Source organism: Alternaria burnsii (assembly GCF_013036055.1).
Source record: "Alternaria burnsii strain CBS107.38 chromosome Unknown 705, whole genome shotgun sequence".
Taxonomy (NCBI): Eukaryota; Fungi; Ascomycota; class Dothideomycetes; order Pleosporales; family Pleosporaceae; genus Alternaria; species Alternaria burnsii.
The window spans coordinates 360,228-381,337 of record NW_024066107.1 but is presented as its reverse complement, the minus strand read 5'-3'; the positions used below and the strand labels follow the sequence as shown (position 1 = coordinate 381,337).

Below are 21,110 nucleotides of genomic sequence, written 5' to 3'. Positions count from 1 at the left end.
GCGTAAGGCAGCTGCGCAGCATAAGCGGAGCGTCTGAGAAAAAAGTTTCCTGCTTCGGTGAAGGTCGGACAAAATCAGGCATTTCACCTACATTGAACACAACATTACACTTGCTGCAAACAGAAAATCTAAGGCTTCCCGTTCACTCAGCCCCATCTCATCAATACATGTAGTGCCAAAGGAAAGTGATTTGTACCAAATGTGATTGACATCTGAGATATTCTATCTGAAATTACTCCATTCTTTGCATATCGACCATCTTCTGCGACGAGTCAACATCGTCCGATTTCCACAGCGAAGTCACAGTCTTCCACTGTGTATAAAACCTCAATCCATCTTTACCATAAAAGTTCAACGAGCCACCTCCAGCGATGGACTTCTTGTTACCAGTAAAGGAGAACATGGGCAGTGGGACAGGAATGGGAACGTTGATGCCCAGCTGTCCGGCCTGAAGGTCTTTCTGGAATTTTGCCGCTGCTGCGCCGGATCTCGTGAAGATCGCAGCACCGTTACCGTAGGGATTATCGTTGATCAGCTTAATGGCTTCATCGAGGTTGCTAGCATGCAAGCACACTAGTACTGGACCGAAGATCTCCTCAGTGTAGCACTTCATGTGCGGCTTGACGTTGGTGATGATGGTCGGACCAACCTGGAGAAGGAAGGGTTAGATCAGTATTACGTCTCGCATTACTCACGCAGAAAAACTTACAAAGTTTCCGTTGGGGTATTTCGCTGGCCTGTAACCTCTTCCATCGATGAGGATAGTAGCACCCTCTGCCTCAGCACTGGCAATAAGGTCTTCCACCCTCTTTTGGCTCTCTGGTGAAATCAGCGGGCCGAGATCAGCTCCTGCTTCGAAGCCACCGTTAACCTGAAGGCTTTTGGCGCGCTCAGCGAGGCCATGTATCCATTCTTTTGTGTCGCCAAGGGTCACCAGAGCGCTCAGAGCCATGCAACGCTGACCAGCAGCGCCGAACGCAGCACCAGCGATGCTGTTGAGTGCTAGATTCTTGTTCGCATCCGGCATAACTAGTGCATGATTCTTTGCTCCAAGGTTAGCCTGTACTCTCTTTCCCATAGCAGATCCCTTCTCATAGATGTACTCTCCAGCCTGGTTAGAGCCAACAAAAGAGATAGCATTAATGGTTGGATCGTTAATGATGAAGTTTACTGCTCGTTTGCCACCATGAATGATATTTATAACACCTTCAGGAAAGCCAGCCTTGCTACAGAGCTCAGCAATAATCATGGAAGCGCCAGGCGTCTTCTCTGAAGGCTTGAGAACGACTGTGTTGCCAGTGATGGTCGCAATGGGAATGGACCACAGAGGAATCATCGCCGGAAAATTGAAAGGGCAAATAGAGGCGACCACACCTAAGGGTTCCCGGTACGAGCGAGTTTCCATGTCCTTTGCAACTTCCAAGACCTCCCCAGGAATTTGCGTTGTGATGCCGCAGGCAGTTTCAACTACTTGGAGGCCGCGAAGAACGTCACCCTTAGCGTCGGCGACAGTCTTTCCCTGCTCCAGCGTGATTGAATACGCTAAGCGATCCATGTTTTCTCTTATCAAAGCAGCTAGTCTGAAAATGATCTGCTGCTTTTTCAAGAGACTAGTTGCCTTCCAGGCAGGGAAGGCCTGCTCAGCCGAATCAACGGCCTGTTGAAGCTCCTCATCGGTGCTCTCTGGAACCCGAGTAACGGGCTGGTTGGTGGCAGGGTCATGTAATTGGATCCATTCTGATGCTTTAGAAGGAACGAAGGCGTTGTTCAGGAAGTTGGGTGTGTCGGCAGGATTGTCGATTGTGTCGTGGTTTGTAATGTATCCACAGTTGGAAGTAGTTACGGGCGCCTGACCTCCAAGCTGAGACGACAATGAGAAGAGTCTAGTATGAGCTTGATGCGATGCCATCTTGAAAGATCGAGGTGGTGTTTTCGGTGTGGGGCGTAATGCAGCTTGGAAGGGACGAAGTCGCAGTTGTCTCAAGGGCGCGCTCATGATAATGGGTTTGGGAGAAACAGAATGACATGGATAGTACTTAAGAAGACAAATAGAAGAAAACAGGTAGTAGACTATTGATCTTGTCCCCCGGTGTCGCGAGAAATCGATTGGAAAAAAGCTCAAGGATGTGCGACCTCGGTCATTCACCTAGCCTCCATTTCTCCTAGCCGTCCCGTCCACAGCCGTCAGAAGCTGGACTAGCATGAGACACACATGACCTGAACTGTGTTCGCGCGTATGGTATCGTATGGTGTAATCTGGTGACGTCCGGACCGCCGGCGGCTAGCCGGACCGTCTCCACTTTTCTCCGTTGCCTGGGGTCGAGTGGGTCAAGTTGGAATCCCGTAGTAGATTGCCAGTCGTGGTCGTTCAGTTGTTCAAGAGTTCAGGAGTTCATTCTTAGGTACCATTTTTGCGCCAGCGATTGTTCGTCGAAACATACTTGGGGAATTTGTTCTACTCTAGAAATCATGCGCTTTCATAAAACACTCCAACAAACCAGCTCAATAGCAACTGCTTCATCAGCTCGACCAGGTCTTCTCAGTGCTACCAGTCTAGCACATCATCGTTTGCAAGGCAGACAAAGGTCTTTCGTAACCACATCTGCTATGGCTTTCTCATTGGATAGATCCAATACAATCGGCTTCATTGGCCTAGGAGCCATGGGCCACCACATGGTAGAGCCCTTGACAGCCCCAGACCATGCAAAATTTTGACTGACTATAGCTTGAATAGCTCAACAACCTCGTAGCAAGACACAAGCGGCCAGGAAGTGGAGAGGTTGGCTATGCCCTGTGTGATGTAGATCAGGCGGCAGTGGACAAGATCGTGAAGCACCACGCATCAGAGCACCCAAATACACCTCTTGTGAGCTGCTCATGTAAGTGAACAATGCGGCCATGAGGTATAGCATGCAAAAAACGTCGTGACTAAAGAATACCCTATAGCACCCTATGATGTAGCACAGAAAGCTTCCGTCATCATCAGCATGGTTCCTACCGGGAGACACGTCGAGGATGTCTACGTGGATGGAAGTAAGAGCGTGCTTAGTGCTCTTGAGTCCATGAGCCAAGAAGAGCGTGCAGCAACCCTTTGCGTGGATCAGTCCACTATTGAGCAAAAGGTCAGCAAGACAGTCGCATGGCGACTGAGGGAAGCTGGTGCAGATCTTGTAGACGCCCCTGTCTCAGGAGGTAAGTCAATTGTTCTTGTTCCCAAAGCATCAAAAGCTCACCAGTGTGTAGGTGTCATCGGTGCAGAGAAAGGCACCTTGGCCATCATGGTTGGGGGATCCAAATCCTCCTTCGATCGAGCAGTCCCAGTACTAGAGTCTATGTCTCGAAAGGTAACATACTGTGGGGACCTCGGCGCTGGACTTGCTGCAAAGATCGCAAATAAGTACATTGAGTTCTTCACCCATGACAATCGATGCATTCACTGACCGCGGATTGTTGCCTATATAGCCTTCTTCTGGGTATCACTATGCTTGGCTTGAGGTAAGCAAAATCATCAGAAAAATTCCTTCTACTCCTCTCTGCCAGCTTCTGATTAAGTCTTCAGCGAAGCCATGTTGCTCGGCAAGAGGCTTGGTGTTGATTCTCAAGTACTCGCCGATATCATAAATAACTCTACGGGCCGCTGTTGGTCTAGCGAGGTAAGCTCTCCAACAAGTCCCTTATTTACTCCACGGTTCGCCCGCTTGCCTCACTAAGATAAGCTGACGTGTCTGGTTAGATCAACCACCCGGTCTCCGATGTCAAAGTCAGTGGATCTAGCCCTCCAGCGCACCGAAACTACGAGGGTGGCTTCGTGACGAAGCTGGCTCACAAAGATCTTGCTCTTGCGGTTTCAGCCGCTGATGAGGCAGATGTACCTCTTGCTGTGGGCCGATGCGTTGAAGAGTTCTATCGGCCATTGGCAAACTCTGAAGAGTTTGGAAACCGCGACTTCAGTGTTATCTACAAAGCACTTGATGCCATGGGCTCTTCAGCAGGAAACCCCAAGTTCTAGGACACGTTTTGATCCTATTTTACATATAGCGAAAAAGGTCGGGCAGATTTGAGAAGATGGAGAAAGGGTTAATCCGGTTTCTGGATATGGTATCTCTCATCACCTCAGGTATATCGCAGATGCAAAGATATTCAGTTTCGAGGGTGAACATGAGGTTTTATGCTTTTATAAGTAAGATGATCTGGCCCCCTAAGATTCTTCTACTCCATACTTGTCGAGTTGATATTTGACAACATGGCATAGTCGATCGGATTGAACAATTCAACCCATGAGCTGAGGGTGCTGCCATTTAACATCTGGCCACTCATCATCTCATCCTCACTGAGTTGATTTGACATGGTGTTGTAATCAACTACTGTCCATAACGCTTCTTCCTCCAACGGCGTTAAATCCAGGACTTGCGTGAGCCCATTCAGATAAGTACCTGAAAAGTGGGTACAGACTAATCGTCGGAGTGTCGAAGCCTGTTGGAGAATATTAGCACACCTAGTATGACACCATATGAACAAGAGCACGTTACCATTGTTCTGACGTTCCCCCAGTGCTGACCAATAATATCCAAATATGTCAAAGCCTCATCGAGCAAAACTTTGGCTTGTTCAGAGGCGACTGAATCGGGGTCAAAGGTTCGCAAAGCAATTACGGACCCCGCAACAGTCACTGCATAACCGCTGGACGATGAGTGGAATGAGCAGCCTGACTCACGTGCCTCTCGAATAAGGGTCAACATCTGCCGCGCGTGAAGCCAGGCCAAGTCAGATGATCGGTTGATGAAGCTGATAGGTGCGAGGTTGGGGCATGTGTTGATGCGCCGTCGCAGTAAAAAGGGGTGGTTAAGGAGACAATAACAAAGATGAAAGAGTGCTCGGGCAAAGATGATTGGTCCAGTCGACTGGCTGTCCACGACACCTTCCGGCGAGATATGTGGTGCAAGCATTTCGCTCACTGGCCTCTGAATCTCCAAGTAAGCTTCGAAATGCAGAAGATCAGACTCGATGCTAGTAAAGTCAGAGCCTGGATCCCACGGGGGATAATGGCCTCTGATGTTAGAATCCTGGAGCACATACTGCGAGCACCTTCCCAAGACATGCGCAATAGCGATTACTTGGGCTGACGGGGATTGTCTTTGTGCGACTGAGAAGGTCCGATTCATGATCTCATCCAAGGATTGCGTTTTTGCCCACAGCCCCTCCCTCCATGTCAACTCATCGCAAGGCAGCTGTGCGTGGCATGATGCATCGACAATAGCCGGTGGTCGACCGCGGCCGCAGGAGACTAATCTATCTAGGAGGTAGACTGACCAAAAGACCCTTCGCCGTTCTTCCTGCTCCGTGTATGGAAGATGTGTCGCGTTGTCCAGCATCAGCCCGCAATCCTGTGCCATCCGGACAGCCAGACCGACTTTGACCCAAGCTGAGCCATGGCGCAATCGACCGGCTATACGAGGAATGAGCTGTCAAGGACGGAGAAAATAAGGGATACGGAAGTAGTTTTGAGTTTGCGGAAAAGCCTACCTGTAAAGTCAAACAGCCCTAATAAGGCAACAGTCTGAACTGCGGACGTCTCGGCCGCTCTCTCCACAGTGAAACAGTCTGACACAATCAATTTCCAAGACTTGTTTGCATATTCGACCGACATTTCCAGGACACGGTCGGTAAAGTACGGGTGAGAGCAGAACCGAACAGCAGTTGCCATCACAGCTAGAACAAGATGACTCGGAATGGTGTGATTATATAAGCGTTGCCGGAAGGTCTGCTCGCAAAAGAACGAGTAAGGCTGATTATGGCAGTAAGTGAAATAAGAATCAATGACGGCCATGAACACATCGTCAGGCGGTCCAAAGTCGCCGTATGCGCTATCGTTTTTATGGTTATTGCGTGACTGTTCGGATCGGCGTTGTTCTGAGGTTGGAAAAGCCACCACTGAGCTCCCCTCGACCTGTCTAGAAGGTGTTGGTAAGCCCATGGGCCCGAGGCTGCCGCCCTCCGTCATAGACACAAGGCATCTCTCGATCCTATTACAGTCACAGGTCAGTCGCAATGGTCCTGTTGCTAGTCGACTCGTAGTATGTACCGTTGAAGACTTGACTCCATACCCTCGATTTTGGCCTCGAGAGTCGCGAGCTTATCCATGACATCTGCCGTCTAGCGAAGGCATAAGTCAGGGGTGACACAAGGAAATGGTACCTGCCAGGTGACATCAAGGCTTTGGAAAATACATGCCTCTGTTCTAGTTGGTCTAGCGGCTTCCCTGGGACGGTCATACTGCTCTTCGCCCGCTGCACGAGGAAGGTGCTGTCTCGGAGCATGTGGACGAGAGGCAGTCTCGACGGGATACACACAATCTTGTCCCATTGAGTCCATGACAACCAATTTAGGTGTGACAGATATCACCTACCAGTGTTGAGTCTCTGACATTGTCCACAGACAGGCCGCTCGCCGCTGCAGCGGCATTTCTTTCGCCTTTGCTGGGATCAGTACAACGCCGGCCAGAACCACTAAGGGGAGATGCAATATGCATACCGGCATTGTAAGCAGGCCTGAGCAATGCGCTGCACCGGAAAGTAGTCTTCGACTCTGCTGGCCATGGCGGAGCAGGAAATGACACGGGACGCTTGATCGTGTGGTGGAGTTGGTGAATCAGAGGTGGCTTGCGACAGGCAATCGGTTACGCTATCGTGGCCACCGCACCGGACCGGACCCACCCCGACCAGCGTTCCCTCCACACCCGTACGCGTTCGAAACCTGAGTCCACTATCGGGCCTATGTTTTGCTTTCGTAATAAGCGTTTTCTAGCTTGTCATGCGAACGTAGTTTACTTGGCTAAAGAAGAGGATGAACGGCGATGAAGCACCCCGCGCATGGACAAGCTGCGTTCCATCGCCTATTCTTTCCTTCTTCCTCTGCCTTGAGAACCAAAACCAACTCCTGTTAGAATTGAAACTATTGCCCCGACCAAGAAGACCATCAGCCCAGCCAGATCAGACTCGCCTCCGCGTTCGCAAAGCTTTACGAGTCGGTACATTGTGCAATTTTCCAAACTCAGCGAGCTAATGGTGTGGGACTTTTACAGCTCCTTAACAAACGTCGCACGCAATGGACGAACGAGTACCTGTAATTATGCACGCCGAGAAGGTCAGCGACCTCGCATCTGATTCGTTTCCCGACGCCACCTTCGGCAATGTCGTCTGGAAGACATTATTTTGCAATAAAAACGCTGCCTCAGACAACATGTGCGCAGGCATTGCGACTTGTCCACCAAACGGCACGCTCGCTCTTCATCAGCACACTCAGGCCGAAATGTACTACGTGCTTTCGGGGTCTGGTCAGGTGGAGATCGATGGCATAAGACATCATGTCAATGAAGGCACTGTGCTTTGGATCCCTGGAGACGCCGTACATGGCGTCTTCTGCGGTTCGGATGAGACGCTCAAGTGGCTTTATGTCTTTCCAGAGGGCAAATTTGAGAACATTGTATACCGGTTTAAAGTAGCATAGTATGGCACTTCATAGATCAGGCAAAAGGCATATTCGGGGCGATCGGGGAAAGAAGGGATTGGGGGTCACGCATATAGTTTGAACAGTGTTGTGTACTTGTAAAGATTGTATATCTCAAGTGAGTATAAAAGTGACAGTCAAGTCTAGCTTTATCGCATTGATCAGACCGCCCGCAGAGCACTAACGCCCAATTGGGACTGACGCGACGTCAGGGCGAAGCTCTGCGGAGCGTCTGAGAAAAGATGATACCCCTCCCCCTAACAGCCGTGTTGTTATTATTGCCTAGTATCCTTCATCCATCTTTCTTTGACTGACTTGATGTAAAACACCATGATGGACATGCTCGCGCATGAGGGCGGCTCTGCTTGGTCCAACGCTCCTGTCTTTATACAAACCAGCAGTGTACATATCCCACACAACATGGGGCTCTGCGGTCGAGTTTGTCACTAACACGTTGCAATCGCGACAGCCGGGCTATCTTGGATTCATGTCGGCAGGAATAGTGTTTCTGCTCAGGATCCCGATTTTGGGAAAGATCGGTTGTAGAAAGTTGAGCGGAACCAGAAGTATTGATGACTTTGTCAAAGATTGAGCAGTTACAGTGTAGACCTGTTGGGCTTTTGGCTCTTGCAATCTCTTGAGATCGCATCTTGATATGATCCAACATTCCGATCGTTGTTCCGGGAATGAGGTGTCATGTTTTCTCAATTTCTTTCGTCATAGGAACACTGAAAAGCCCTTCTGCCAAAGCTGTCATATCGTGTCCAGGACTCGAAAGCATCAATCTGATCGCATCCACAATATCGTCTGGTAGTTGTCCAAAGCGGCAGAGAATGTTGAGGCTCGCAGGCGCCATTGGCGTTTTGGCAACATAGATCACGATCCACGAGTTACCGTCAGCATAGCAGAATATATCGCGGTATCAGTTGCCATCGGGGCTGCGTGATGATGGAGGTGATATAGGTGAGATGAGCATCACGCTGCTCTGCGAAGAGGAGCAGGAGTGCTGCCTTGGTAGATAGGCAGCAATCACTTAGCGTCCGCGCTAGCTCACTCGCATCTACCTCGTATAAGAACATCGCATTCGTCCATCAACATGTCGGTTCAGCTCTAATTGGCAGAATACTCCAGGTCAAGTGCACTTACAGACCATGCCGAGATCCACCCGTTCTTCGGTACGTTCTCGGGCCATCGCATCAAGCCAGAACGCCGTAGCGTCAACGCGCCGACAAACACGAAGCGGACAAACGCCATCATCATCAGCGACTCCTAAAACGAGCATCACTCGACGCAGGATCCCAAAGCCGCCAACTTTTGCATTTCTTGCTCGTCATCAAGATGTAATCAACGCGGATTCCAACAGACAGCTCCGTTTGTTCGCTCTTCCAAAAGAACTGGTCCTGCAAATTGTAACATATCTTCCCCTGACATCAGTCATCTGCCTTACTTTGACATGCAAAGAGGCCGCTGAAACAGTTGGGACGCAGTCCTGGGCCACGATGAAGAATGAAGGCCGATGGACCGCGAACCGGTACGACTTCATCGAGCTTTTGGAGCGAGATTGGGGTGACAGACTGGATTACTGCCACCGCTGCGACATCCTTCATCCCCCTCTACAACCACCAAGAAACCACCGAGGCACAAAACTGACTAAGCGGTGTTTTGGACAAAATGCAATGATCGACTACCTCCCTCAAGATGCGTCGCAGGGATACAACCCAGTGCTGATACACATCACCAACGCCATAGAGGAAACCAAAGATTTTGCTTCGAAGGGCGATGTCGGACCACTTCTTGACACACTATCTGGTAGTTTTGAGATTATGAAGAAGGATTTATCCTGGTGCCTTGACTCGACCGGCCGGCGTATCGACGGCAATCTGGTGCTCAAGCATGTGCACACCTTCCGGAGTCGAACGAGCAAGCGCATCAGCGCGACGGATCTGCTTACTCTACCTATCCGTCTCTGCCCTCACCAGTCCACCGCTACAAACACACCCGAATCATCCTGGTACATCAATGGTCGAAGTGCAGAGCAGAATGGTCGCTTGCTGACACACGTCATCGCCTCTGCATTTCCAGAATCGGATCAGTCGCGAGTTGACCTAAGTACTTTCGGACCCCTGACGCCGTCAGAGCAAGCGCAGGTATCCGCTTCCAAAGCCGGAGAGAAGATATACTGGCAGTGTCGATCGTGTCCGACGAAGTATCGTGTGCAGCGATGCCGGAATACATTTGTGATCACGAGCTGGCATAGCTTTGGGAGGGATATGTACCATGCGATGAAATACTGGAAGTGGTTGGTCAGACGGACCGGCACTACGCTGGGCCCAGACAAGAGGAACGACGAGTGGTGGAGTCCGTCGCGGACGGTGCCGGATTTCATGTGCGAACTCGAATGACGACTGGCCAATGAATCGTGTGAGATGTATGGCACCCCCAGAAGTTCTACCACCGTAATGGCTGTCATCTAAAGAGTGCCAGAGTCATAAGCTCAACCTATCTTGTACGGCATGAAGCCAGGGCTGCCCTTCCTCCTGTCCACAAGTCCATAGGTTACGACACCGGCGGGGACCTCACATGACCGTCACTAAAGCCTATCCAATCGTCCACTTGATAGTCAGCGCAGCTTGAAGAGCCGTAGTTGCGGTCTGTAGACTGTTCACAGCCTCAGTGAGACTTGCTACGCGAGTAGCAGTGAGTCCTGTGTTGAGAGCTGCTGCGGGCCCGAGACTTGCTACGGTTGCAGCGGAAAGAGCTTAGATGAGAGCAATGACAACAGCTCTCTCAAGGTCCGTGAACAAAGTAAGTTCAGTTACATTAATCAGTATACTGATAGCGGATCTGAATTGACTCCGAATTCCGCTATGCCGTTGTAGCAATGCACCAACTTCATTGTTCCGAATACTACGCGTTCAGAAAGACTCGAGAAAGACATTGCCTGGATATTATCACAGGATTAGGTATAGAACTAGATATGGGCACCGCCTTCAGAGAGATCAAAGCCGAAGACAACCAACAACATGATATCGTCATCGATGCCGCGCCCTACAAATCTTACGACGCACGTTCTTACCTCCGACTTGGTCAACTGCGATCGATACTCGCGAGCCACTACGACTGCACTAGAGACGGTCCAATACTGAGCCATGGTAGTAGACAATAGGTCGATACAGCTCTGGATAAATTGACGTCGGGGCTCGAAAAAGGCCGGATCGTTCTGTACGAAGAATGAAGATTTGCATAACATATTTTTCTAGGTAAACATGCCAGCACTTGGCATCTGAAACTAGCAAGAACTAAACTGTGTCGCAAAATGGTATCTCTCAGTAACAAAACGCCCTTGAATGCCATGCCATGCTGTACTTCTTCTTCCACTTGCACTCATCTCTACCTCCCACCAACACCCCTCTCCCTGCCAGCCGTATTGTTGTTATTACTCGGCGTCCTCCACTCATCCTTCAACACCCACCTCCCCCTCTGCGCACTCCCACTAACCTCTAGCGTAGCAATCAACTTGAGCATCTCTTTGAACTCCTCATTCCGCCCCGGCTGCGCACGGCAATAATGATCAAAATGATCGACCAGCATACGACTAGGAACCACACCGCCATGCGTAAGCATGAAATCGCGAATCATTTCGAGCATACGGCGGCCGCGAAACGTCTGTGGTGTTGTTGGTGCAGTTGGGGTGGAGGCGCGAGATGAAGTGGCGGATGTTGTCCCTGGGTTGAGGGGGGAAGGGCGACCTTGGCGGGCGGCGAGGTTGTTAAGGATGGATGTTGAAGAGGGGGCAGAACCGCCGCGTCCTCCACCTCGACCACCACGACCGCCTCGCGTGGATGTTATACCGCGTGGTGCCTCGGGTCGTCCTGCTTCACCGAATTGACCAGTCCATGTCGGTGTTCCTGCTGGCACGTTTCTGGCCTCTTGCATGCTCTTCTTGAGTTGTTCGGCCGCTAGGGCGGCTTGTCGCTTTGCTTCGCGTTGGATGTACGCCGGGTCGGCTTGGACTTTTCGTTTGCGACCGCCAGCTGTAGAGTTCATGATTGCGTCGTGTTCGAGGACAGAGTGAACGCCTGTCTTGGCGAAGATGGTTGACATCAGACGGGAGTCTGTAGGAGGTTTGTCATCAGCTGTTGTGCCGTCTTCGTTAGTGGTGGCAGCGTCTTCTGTGTCAGTCTCGGGGGCCTTGAAAGCTTCAGCCCGCGAAATACCCTTTACTGCGGCGAGGTCCTCGGCTCCTGTAGCATCGGCCGCTGCATCAGCAGCAGCAGTCTTGCCATCTTCCTCGAACTTGACTTCCGAACCACGGAACAAGTTGCCTGTCTCAGTTTCGCCCTCGACATTTTCGACACCAAGTGTGAATAGATCATGAAGATCGCTCATCTGGAATGATTGTCGCTGTTTAGGATCCTTCAGCACCTTGTTCGTCAGGAACTGCTTGAAAATCTGACGATGGTAGATCTTCTCTTCGATGGTACCCGCGGACATGAGACGGTATATCTCAACCTCTCGCTTCTGTCCTAGACGCCATGAACGCTCTCGCGCTTGTATATCAGTAGAAGGATTCCAATCAGGATCGTATATGATGACGCGGTTGGCGCCTGTCAGGTTGACACCGAGACCACCGACCTTCGTTGTTAGCAGGAAGACGTGTAGGTTCGGGTCATTGTTGAACTCGTCGACAAGGTTCTGTCTATCCTTGATCGGCGTCTCACCATCCATACGACGCCAGTTGATATCAGGTAGCTGACTGACAAACTTCTGTAGGATATCTAGCATGATGCGATGCTGAGCAAAGAGGAGGGTCTTGTGTCCACCCTTCTTCCACAACGACAGCAATTCCTTAACGACCTGCATTTTGCCAGATCTGTTGGGGTTACCATAGTCGTACCCCAGCTTCTTCGACAACGTCTTATGCTCCGTCAGATCGGGATGATTGCAGATCTTACGCAGGAAGTCGACACCGTATAGCATTTGACGCTTGCCGCTGGCGATTGATTTCATATCTTCTGAAGCCAGGAAACCTTCGTATGCTTGTCGCTGTTGACGCGTCAACTTGCAGAACAGCACCTGCTCCTTCTTCTGTGGCAGATCGGTCGCAACATCGATCTTGAAGCGCTGCAGAAGGTATGGGCTAATTGCATCCTTGAGAGTCTCGGCACACTGTACTGCCGTCTCAAACTCCAAGTTTGAAGCGTTTGCGTATCCACCACGCTTGATCGGAAACTCGAACTGATTGCGGAAGTTTACCAAAGTGCCTAAGCGCATTGGAAACACGAAGTCGAAAAGCGACCAAAGCTCTGTCAAATTGTTCTGCATTGGCGTGCCAGAAAGAATGATACGGTTCGGTGTGCGCAACTCCTTGCAGTGGATCGTGATGGCAGTATTTGGGTTCCTAATCTTATGGCCTTCATCTAGGATGGCACATTCCCAATCAGTAGGAATCAAGAACTCAGCGTAGGTTTGCAATCCAGAGTAGGTGGTAACAAGCACATGGCCATCCCGTTTAACCTTTTCGAGGATCTTCTTGGCAGCCTTTCCGGCGCCGGTCAAGGTAGTGTCGTAATCGCCATAATTCCGAAGCTCGAGTTCTCGTTCCATGCGGTCTTCTCGACGGGTGTCCAGCATCCCGCTACCAGAAGTGTGTAGGATGGAGACTCGTAGTGCAGGCCACCAGCGGTGAAACTCGTTGACCCACTGCTTCATGACAGTCGCCGGACACACTACAATGACAGGCTTGACAAGTTTCTTGGAGTAGTGCAGGCCGGCAACAAAGCCGATGGCTTGGATGGTTTTACCCAGACCCATCTCATCGCCGATAATGCCGCCTACATTCTGCGAATATAGTTCCCAGAGCCACTGCACGCCGGTCTTTTGATAGTCGAACAAGGCTGGATAGATATCTCCAGGGATGCGGAATCCACCATCGAACTCAGTATCAGCTTCAGTCGGATGAGGCTGGTAGCATTCTTCTTCGTCTTCATCGTCCTCATCTGCAATTGTCTCACCACTGTTCGCCTTTGCTTTTCTCCTTGCGGCTGCGCGGCTCTTGGACCAAGTCTCTATGCGCTTCCGATAAACGCGCTCATTGCCATCGTCAACACCTGCTAGGTCCTCGACAGCAGCTTCTTGTGCAGGAGCAGCCTTTGCCTTCTTTGTTTTCTTACCTTTGGCTTTGCGTTTGCGACCAGTTGTCTCCTCCGCGTATGAGTCGTCTCCATCCATATCGTCCGAACCCTCGTCCGACTCGTCCAGCGTCGCAAGCTGGCGATCCGACATACCAGGCTCGAAGGCATCGTCGGAGTCGGGATCGGTGAAGCCAGGTGCCGCGCTTGATTCGCGCGAACCGAGAGCATCGCTAGCAGGAGTGACCTTCCGTCGCTTCTTGGATCGAGCTGTGGGCTTTGGGCTCGGGGCCTCTGAACTAGAATCGACATCTTGGAAGCCAGGCTTCATCAGGTTGCGATGTGACACTGGTTCCTTCGCAGTGTCCACCACCATGTCCTCTGCCTCAGCATCGAGCATGACCTCGCCTAATGTTCCCGAGTCCGGCTGGTTCTGCGCCAGTTTGGAGAACGGTGTGATCTTTCCTGTACGAATAAGCCACTCGCCCCGGGTTTCGTTAGGCAGCGGCCCTTTTGCGCCTTCTTCCGCTGCCTCTTCCACTCCAGGCGCCTTGTGACGATCATTGATACGCTGTTGTATTCCGTCCATTTCTCGATCCAAGTTGTCGATCTTGTCCCGATATGCCGCGATCTCGCCGCGAAGTTTGGCTTTCTGCGTATCCAAAGCTGGTAGAGCCAGGCGGTTCTTGAGCTTCTGTATCGCAGCTTCCGCGCGTTTTGCTTCAGCCTCGAGCTTTTCTATACGCTTTTTGTCGCGAGCGTCCGCCTGCTCGGTCATCATCTGGTCCGCCTGCCTGCCAATATCACGCTCCAAGTCATCCTGCGCTCGTGTGCCAGTCGTGAGCATCTTAAGTCGTGCCTCCTCGTCGGCATCCGACGGAAGTTCCTCTGCTGAGTCGTGTGCACCATTTTGCGCGGTAGTATCACCAGGCTCGTCATGATTGTCGGTGTTGGTGAGTGTGATCTCAGGCATCGCCGCAGGAGCAACATCGTCGGAGGGCGGCGGCATGGTGGCGGATGTGCACAGTCGATGGGAAAGACGAGAGCGCTTCCACTATATCGGCGGCTCGGTAAATGCTTCTAGAGTTGTATGCGATGCGCCTCAACTACGTGGGTGGTAGAGATCGTGAGAAGTTGCGCCGAAGGCAACAGCGGCGAGTGGAGAAAAGCGAAGGGAAGGCCAAAAGCGCTAGAGGATAGAAGAAACCATCACGAGACAGTAGACAACACGCAACCGGGCTTTGGGGTACAGCGTCAAGAAAAATTGTTGTGGGCGTCGAAGGCACGACTATGTTGAATGGTTTCATCATACTTTCACTCAGAGCGATGATATCACTAAACGCGCTAGTGGACGCGTACGGACAGCGTCCGCGGCATCGCGCCACCACCACCATGCCCGGGTAGACAGATATCTACAAATGCCTTTGGAGAATGGACACTCGGAGAACTTTTCTTTTTGAGCATGATGTTACCTGAGCCACGGAATGGACTTCTAAATCTCACGAGCCCTTCCTGCATTTGCTAATTCGCCGATCATGGTTTTCATCGACGTCAGTTACGAGCCGTGTCTATGATTTCCATCTCACCTCTTTTGAGTGCCCTTGCTAACTTCGTTCATTGGATGTTCTTTTATCACGGTTTGGTCAATGGTTCACCAGCTTCATCTCGTTAACCGCGCCTTCGCCTCTTCCGCGTAATGCAAGTGACATTCGAGAAGCTAGCAAGCGCGATCCTGTCAATCTCCGCCTCACCGGCGCCTACGCACCATCTGACTCGCCCTCTTCCATCTCATTGCGACGCGTCGATTCCTTAACAAAAGTCCGGGATCTGGACTATGGTGCATCCGAAGTCTTCATCCTGACTAGAGTTTTACTCGCCCAATATCACGTCCTATATTCACCACATTCGGGCCGTCCAGGGTTGACATTGATGCGGGTGGCTATCAGCCCTATGCAAGTCATGAGTTGGTGTCTTAACGAACAAAGCCACCTTCATATCGCTTGCGCGCGCTGAATCCTGCTGAATCCTGCGCTCAAGTCCGCCCGCCTCAACACACAGAACGACTCAGATTCATCTCATCGAAGAGGCTAACGGCTCCCTTGGCAGTCGACGCCCAGGATGAGTCTCCGCGGGCTCGATCTCTCCACGATGCAATCGCCTGAGACATGCAGTGAGTGCTTGTCAATCAACGGCCTGCCCCGAACTACCGGAGCAGCCGGTAGTCATAAAGCGGACACGCCTTTCAACCTCAGGTCATGAATATGGCGCGCCCGATGACAGATGCGTTGCGATGCGCACCGTGTTGTTCCAGCATCCCCATCTCGGCCGGAGTATAATACTTCCACTCAAAATAGGAGGCAGTTCATTCGATGGCACGAGCGCACGGAACATCAACAGAAGAGCTGAGATCAAGTCTAGGCTGCTATCGCTGGGGATTTCCACATTGGTCACAGGAACAATTGAGTTGGCGGGTTGTCTGAAGCGTGGGTCCAAGCTTCACTTTTCAGATTTATCCATACATACCCTGTCAACGCCTGTGAACATGGCTGCAGAGGTGAAAGTCGCGTGGTGCGAATGCGGGGAAGCGAGAGGGCTATTTGACGAGCCATGCAGCATCGCTCATACAGGCTGCTGTTGCACCACTTGTAGTGATCTAATACTGTATGCCGGGATTTCCCCGCGCCGTACTATTCAGCCAGTCCGGGCAACACGACTCATCCCTTGGCCTAAGTCTGGATAGGCTGCGTCCTGACTCGGATCCTTGTGTAGAGCTCCCTCCCGCTGCATGATTGCGTTAGAGAACGGCATCTGGCGAGCGATTGGCGTTGTGGATATTGCCGTTAGATGTTTGATAGTCAGTGCCTGCGGCGCCTCCTTACACGTTATCATGAGCGTCGCTTCCATGATTTCTTTTTCCTGTCAACGTTCTATGCTGTTCACGTAAATGACTTCGGCGTCGGGTGCCACAGGGCCTCCACCAATAGCCCCTCATGCTCGGCTTTCTATCGTGCTGGCTTTTGTGCTTACCTCTATATCGACTATAGTCGTAGCTCTAAGGTGCGCCAGCAATCGCAAGTCTGATCGAACATCGGATTGACAGCTCAGGTTTTATGCTCGACATTTCCATGTTGGAAGGCTCACATCGTCTGACTGGGTCATGCTTTTAGCCGTTGTAAGTAGACGTTCTTTTTCTGAGATGCTGTCACTGACTAGAACCAGATTGCTACATGGTATGTAGACATCCGCGGAAATCAGATGAACTGAACTGACTCAGATCTTCACACAGGCTATCAGTGGTAGTACATTGCTACATGATCCATTTTATTGATTATAGTAGCGCCATAGTAAGCTACTACAGGCTGCTTGAGAGTACAAATCTGACATTCCACAGGATGGCGTATGGGAAACATTCAGACCAATAGTAGTCGGCTCCAATCTGTCAATATGGCTATACCGAATCAACTTCATCCTCGATCTCTGTCTCATAAAGACATCGATACTACTATTCTATGACCACATCGCCGCGTCAAATAAGCGCTTCCGATACGTTGTTCGCGGATTGCTCGCCATAATAATCTGCGGCGGAATATCCCAGATTATCGCGTCCATTCTTATGTGTACTCCGATCACAGATGCCTTCTCATATGATGTATGGTACCGCGCTTGGGTCCTGCACGACTTCAATGTCAAGTGTTACAACCCAAATCCGTTTTGGCTCTTCATCGCGGTTTACAACCTCACTACGGATGTAATCATCTGGACGCTACCAATGATATTCTTCCTGAATATCTCTACGTTGCCACTGCGACGCCGTCTCGAACTGATCGCCATCTTCTCCGTCGGTATCATAGCCGTGATATCTTCCGCCTTTCGACTCCACACTACCGTCCTTTGGCTGTCAGGCATCCAGCAACAACAGCTAAGCACACCAGATCTTCTGTTGTGGAGCCAGGTAGAGCAGAATCTCGGTATCATCGCGGCCTCCGTTCCCTTTCTCCGACCACTATTTCGCAAAGCGCTAGGCAAGGCAAGGAGCAGAGAACAGCCAAGTCCTGGTCCAGGGTTGCCTTTAGTTGGCCACCCGGCCATGTTCAGGACGCCAATCATTCCATCCCCTAGCCCGACATTCGACAGGTGTAGTCGGGAGTTCAGGCCACCGAGGAGTACGCTCGAACCTATTGAGCCTATTAAGAGCACATCAACTTGGGGCTCGGCGATCTGGGATGGGTCGCAGGTGAGGCAGGTGCTTCCTACTTGATCTGGAGGTAATTGAAAGGCCCACAAATTTTACAAGAAGTTAGCACCGAGCTCTCGAAGAGTTCAGCCTACACAGGATGATCTAGCTGTGTGTTAGCTTGCAACATGAAGCTCAGTACTCCCCACAGACAACATCCGCTTGCTCCTCGAGCCCTCCCCAGTTACGTACTCAAAATTCGAGACTCTCTTGCCACTTCAGTGTCGACAACAACTATGGGACGATGTCTTCGACTTGTGGACAAACGTTTAGCACTTCAAGCTCACGATCGGACTGGCGTTCTTGTGGCGGTGTCATGCAATCCTCTACTTCCGCCCAAGGCTGCACTCGGCCTTTTGCCGACAGCGATCTTCGAGAACATCGTCGAACACATACCGAGCTCGCAACTTCACGAATTATTCGCTTTACGCAGAACTTGTCGTTTCTATCGCTCCATCGCCGCTGGTTTCATCCGACCGGATATGAATGCCAAGTTGAAATATCATCGAGTATTGATAACGAAAGTCCGCTTGATAGCGATTTTTGAGCACATGTCCGTACCTTAGTGGTAATGTTGCATTCAACGCGTCGAGTTCATCAGCCTTGGGGGACGCCATGACTAGGAATAGCGCCTCCATATTGTGTAATGATCCTTTCGCAGGCTCACCTACGGAAGCCTTGTTACAACTGCTACCTCCTCTACATGACGAGGTTGGACGAACTATCCAGTTTGTGGTCGTTGCCAACCTTCTCAAGCCCGTCCATAGGCTCATTGTGCCCCTCTTTATCTTAACCGAAACAGAACTTCTGAGCTTCGAATTCATCATGTTCAGAGAGGACAGTGACACCAGAGATCAGCGAAAGGCCTTTCTCCGACATGTCAGCCTGATGACGCGTAATGTGTACCTGTTTCGTATGAACCTCACTTCCAATTCTTGAGACTCGGATCTTGGAGTTTTGGTTGAGTTCAAACTATTACGCTGCATAGTCCAGAATCTACCAGAGATGAGAAAGCTTGCAGACGGTTCATTAAGAGACTTTTGCGAAACCAGGGAGATCCTGGTTGTTTTGACGATGGATGTCTTCCTTGTGTGGCGAGAGGGGGCTTCGCATGAGCAAAATGTCACTGTATAGTCGAGTAACATGGCAGATGTAGACGGGTAGCTGCAATGAATAGCTTCAATGACGGCCATACACGCGCTCATGTCAAGTGCCAACATGATGGAGGGGGCTGAGCAGAGCGTCGTACTCGTGGTGTTGTGATTCGTCGCGGGCCGACCGCGTCATGCTCTCGCCATTAGCCCTGCCGAAAGCGTCCAGAGCGAACAGTGCGATGCCGCAGTTCCAGAACCTGAGCGGCAGGCGACTTTATCAGCATGCGGTGGGCTCACTGTGACACGATCCACATGTCTTCTGTAGGGCAACGCTGGCGTGATTTGGTAGATGCCGGGGACACTCGAGCCGCTGCCGAAAGAAAGCTCAGCAAAGCGGTGAACGACGAAACGGGCATAGACGGCCAAGGGGCGCCTTGGTGATTGGTCTGGCGCAACTCTCGGCAGGCACTAGTGCATTTCTACCCACGCGTTGGCTTGCCGGAACAGAGTGAACCTTGAGTGGCGAAAGTGGTACCACGTCGATCAGGGCGTCGCCAATCTCCAATTTAATCCGCCTCCTTTGCAGCTACTTTGCTCCCTCTTCACTGCAGCACCTCCACCAATCGCTCCTTCACCTCTCTGCAACCTGCAGTCTTTCCTTCATTCTACAACTGCCAATTGTTTTTCTTTTGGATACTGAACACAGCCAAAATGTACGCCTCCGAGCCGCCCCGAACGCGCAAAACCCGTGACACTAACAGATGATAGGAACAACGCAACGTCTATCCTGACGCCAATGGCGCAGGACACCTACTGGGGCACCTTTGAGGACATCTCCACGTACAATGTACAGCTCAACTACCTCGAGAAGATGTGGATGGCCTGGTACGCATGGATGGGCAACGACGTCCTGGCGACAGGAATCATGTCCTTTGTCATCCACGAGGCCTTTTACTTCGGACGCTCGCTTCCCTGGATCATCATCGACTGCATACCTTTTTTCAACCGCTACAAGATCCAAGCTGTACGTTTGCCTGGCTTGCCAGCTCCATCGCGACCAAAGCTAATTTGCCGCAGCACAAAGTCCCCTCTGCTTGGGAACAAACACAATGCGCTCTCCTCGTCCTCCTCTCCCACTTTACCGTCGAGCTTCCTCAGATCTGGCTGTTCCACCCCATGTGCCAATACTTCGGTCTCGAGACCTCGGTTCCTTTCCCTAGCATCTACAAGATGGCTTACCAGATCGCCATCTTCTTCGTCTTCGAGGACGCATGGCACTACTGGGCCCACCGTGCCATGCACGCCAGCTCTTTCCTTTACAAGAACATCCACAAGATCCACCACCAATACTCTGCTCCCTTCGGCCTCGCTGCTGAATACGCCTCGCCCATCGAAGTTATGATCCTGGGTTTCGGTTCCGTTGGTGTGCCCATTGTCTTCTGCGCCATCACCAAGGACCTCCACATCCTGACCATGTACGTCTGGATCATCTTCCGTCTGTCCCAGGCCATCGACGCCCACAGCGGTTACGAGTTCCCATGGAGTCTGCACCACTTCCTGCCCTTCTGGGCCGGCGCCGAGCACCACGACGTTCACCACGAGAAGTTCATCGGTAACTACGCCAGCAGCTTCAGGTGGTGGGACTTTGTCCTTGACACCGAGGCTGGTGCTGAGGCTTCCAAGAAGCGACGAGAGCGCAAGTTGGCCGCTGCCAAGGCTAAGAAGGCCATGTAAACGAGTGCTGGCATGCTCACAAGTTTCGGAGTTCTGTCGGTTTTAGCCGCATATACTCGCCGGTGGGAAGATGGTAGAACCACTCCCGACCGACTTACCCACACCTGCTTCGTGCGGAGCTGGTATGAGACATGGCGTTTGGGTTATAAGAAAACCGCGGCCATGAATGATGGCTGCGGCAATAGACAGTAAAGACCCTGGGTAATGGGCGGCAGAGCGGTGTTTGTGTGAATAGGAGCTGGGTCATTATAGAATATCTACCTAATACTATTACGGTCGCTACGTTGAATGTTATCATTATCTCATCACTTACCAATTCGGTCTTCTCAGTTAAACATGCATTTAACAGCACGAACACGCTTATTGAGGATAGCATGAAGTGGAATAAGTGTCTCAGGTAAACGGTGAACG

General features: G+C 51.3%; 6 protein-coding genes across 6 annotated transcripts; 4 read left to right on the top strand and 2 right to left on the bottom strand.

Annotated features, from left to right (window-relative positions):
* Positions 1–232: 232 nt before the first annotated feature.
* GT037_000144 (methylmalonate-semialdehyde dehydrogenase) lies at positions 233–1,909 on the bottom strand (the record flags this gene model as incomplete). Its single annotated transcript, XM_038925191.1, has 2 exons — positions 233–649; positions 710–1,909. 2 exons carry the CDS (start codon positions 1,907–1,909, stop codon positions 233–235), a joined length of 1,617 nt encoding a protein of 538 aa, XP_038791047.1.
* A 698-nt stretch (positions 1,910–2,607) lies between these two features.
* GT037_000143 (3-hydroxyisobutyrate mitochondrial precursor) lies at positions 2,608–4,009 on the top strand (the record flags this gene model as incomplete). Its single annotated transcript, XM_038925190.1, has 7 exons — positions 2,608–2,676; positions 2,735–2,879; positions 2,947–3,192; positions 3,244–3,397; positions 3,463–3,495; positions 3,560–3,653; positions 3,734–4,009. 7 exons carry the CDS (start codon positions 2,608–2,610, stop codon positions 4,007–4,009), a joined length of 1,017 nt encoding a protein of 338 aa, XP_038791046.1.
* A 3,095-nt stretch (positions 4,010–7,104) lies between these two features.
* On the top strand, positions 7,105–7,506 carry GT037_000142 (uncharacterized protein; the record flags this gene model as incomplete). Its single annotated transcript, XM_038925189.1, has 1 exon — positions 7,105–7,506. The coding sequence occupies one exon, from the start codon at positions 7,105–7,107 to the stop codon at positions 7,504–7,506; it is 402 nt and encodes a 133-aa protein (XP_038791045.1).
* A 1,499-nt stretch (positions 7,507–9,005) lies between these two features.
* GT037_000141 (uncharacterized protein) lies at positions 9,006–9,908 on the top strand (the record flags this gene model as incomplete). The annotated part of the gene is made up of 1 exon (XM_038925188.1): positions 9,006–9,908. One exon carries the CDS (start codon positions 9,006–9,008, stop codon positions 9,906–9,908), a length of 903 nt encoding a protein of 300 aa, XP_038791044.1.
* A 988-nt stretch (positions 9,909–10,896) lies between these two features.
* Positions 10,897–14,646, bottom strand: GT037_000140 (dna repair and recombination protein rad26; the record flags this gene model as incomplete). Its single annotated transcript, XM_038925187.1, has 1 exon — positions 10,897–14,646. The coding sequence occupies one exon, from the start codon at positions 14,644–14,646 to the stop codon at positions 10,897–10,899; it is 3,750 nt and encodes a 1,249-aa protein (XP_038791043.1).
* A 2,148-nt stretch (positions 14,647–16,794) lies between these two features.
* GT037_000139 (c-4 methylsterol oxidase) lies at positions 16,795–20,699 on the top strand (the record flags this gene model as incomplete). The annotated part of the gene is made up of 6 exons (XM_038925186.1): positions 16,795–16,809; positions 16,857–16,867; positions 16,924–16,981; positions 17,029–17,800; positions 19,727–19,989; positions 20,043–20,699. The coding sequence occupies 6 exons, from the start codon at positions 16,795–16,797 to the stop codon at positions 20,697–20,699; spliced, it is 1,776 nt and encodes a 591-aa protein (XP_038791042.1).
* Positions 20,700–21,110: the final 411 nt, after the last annotated feature.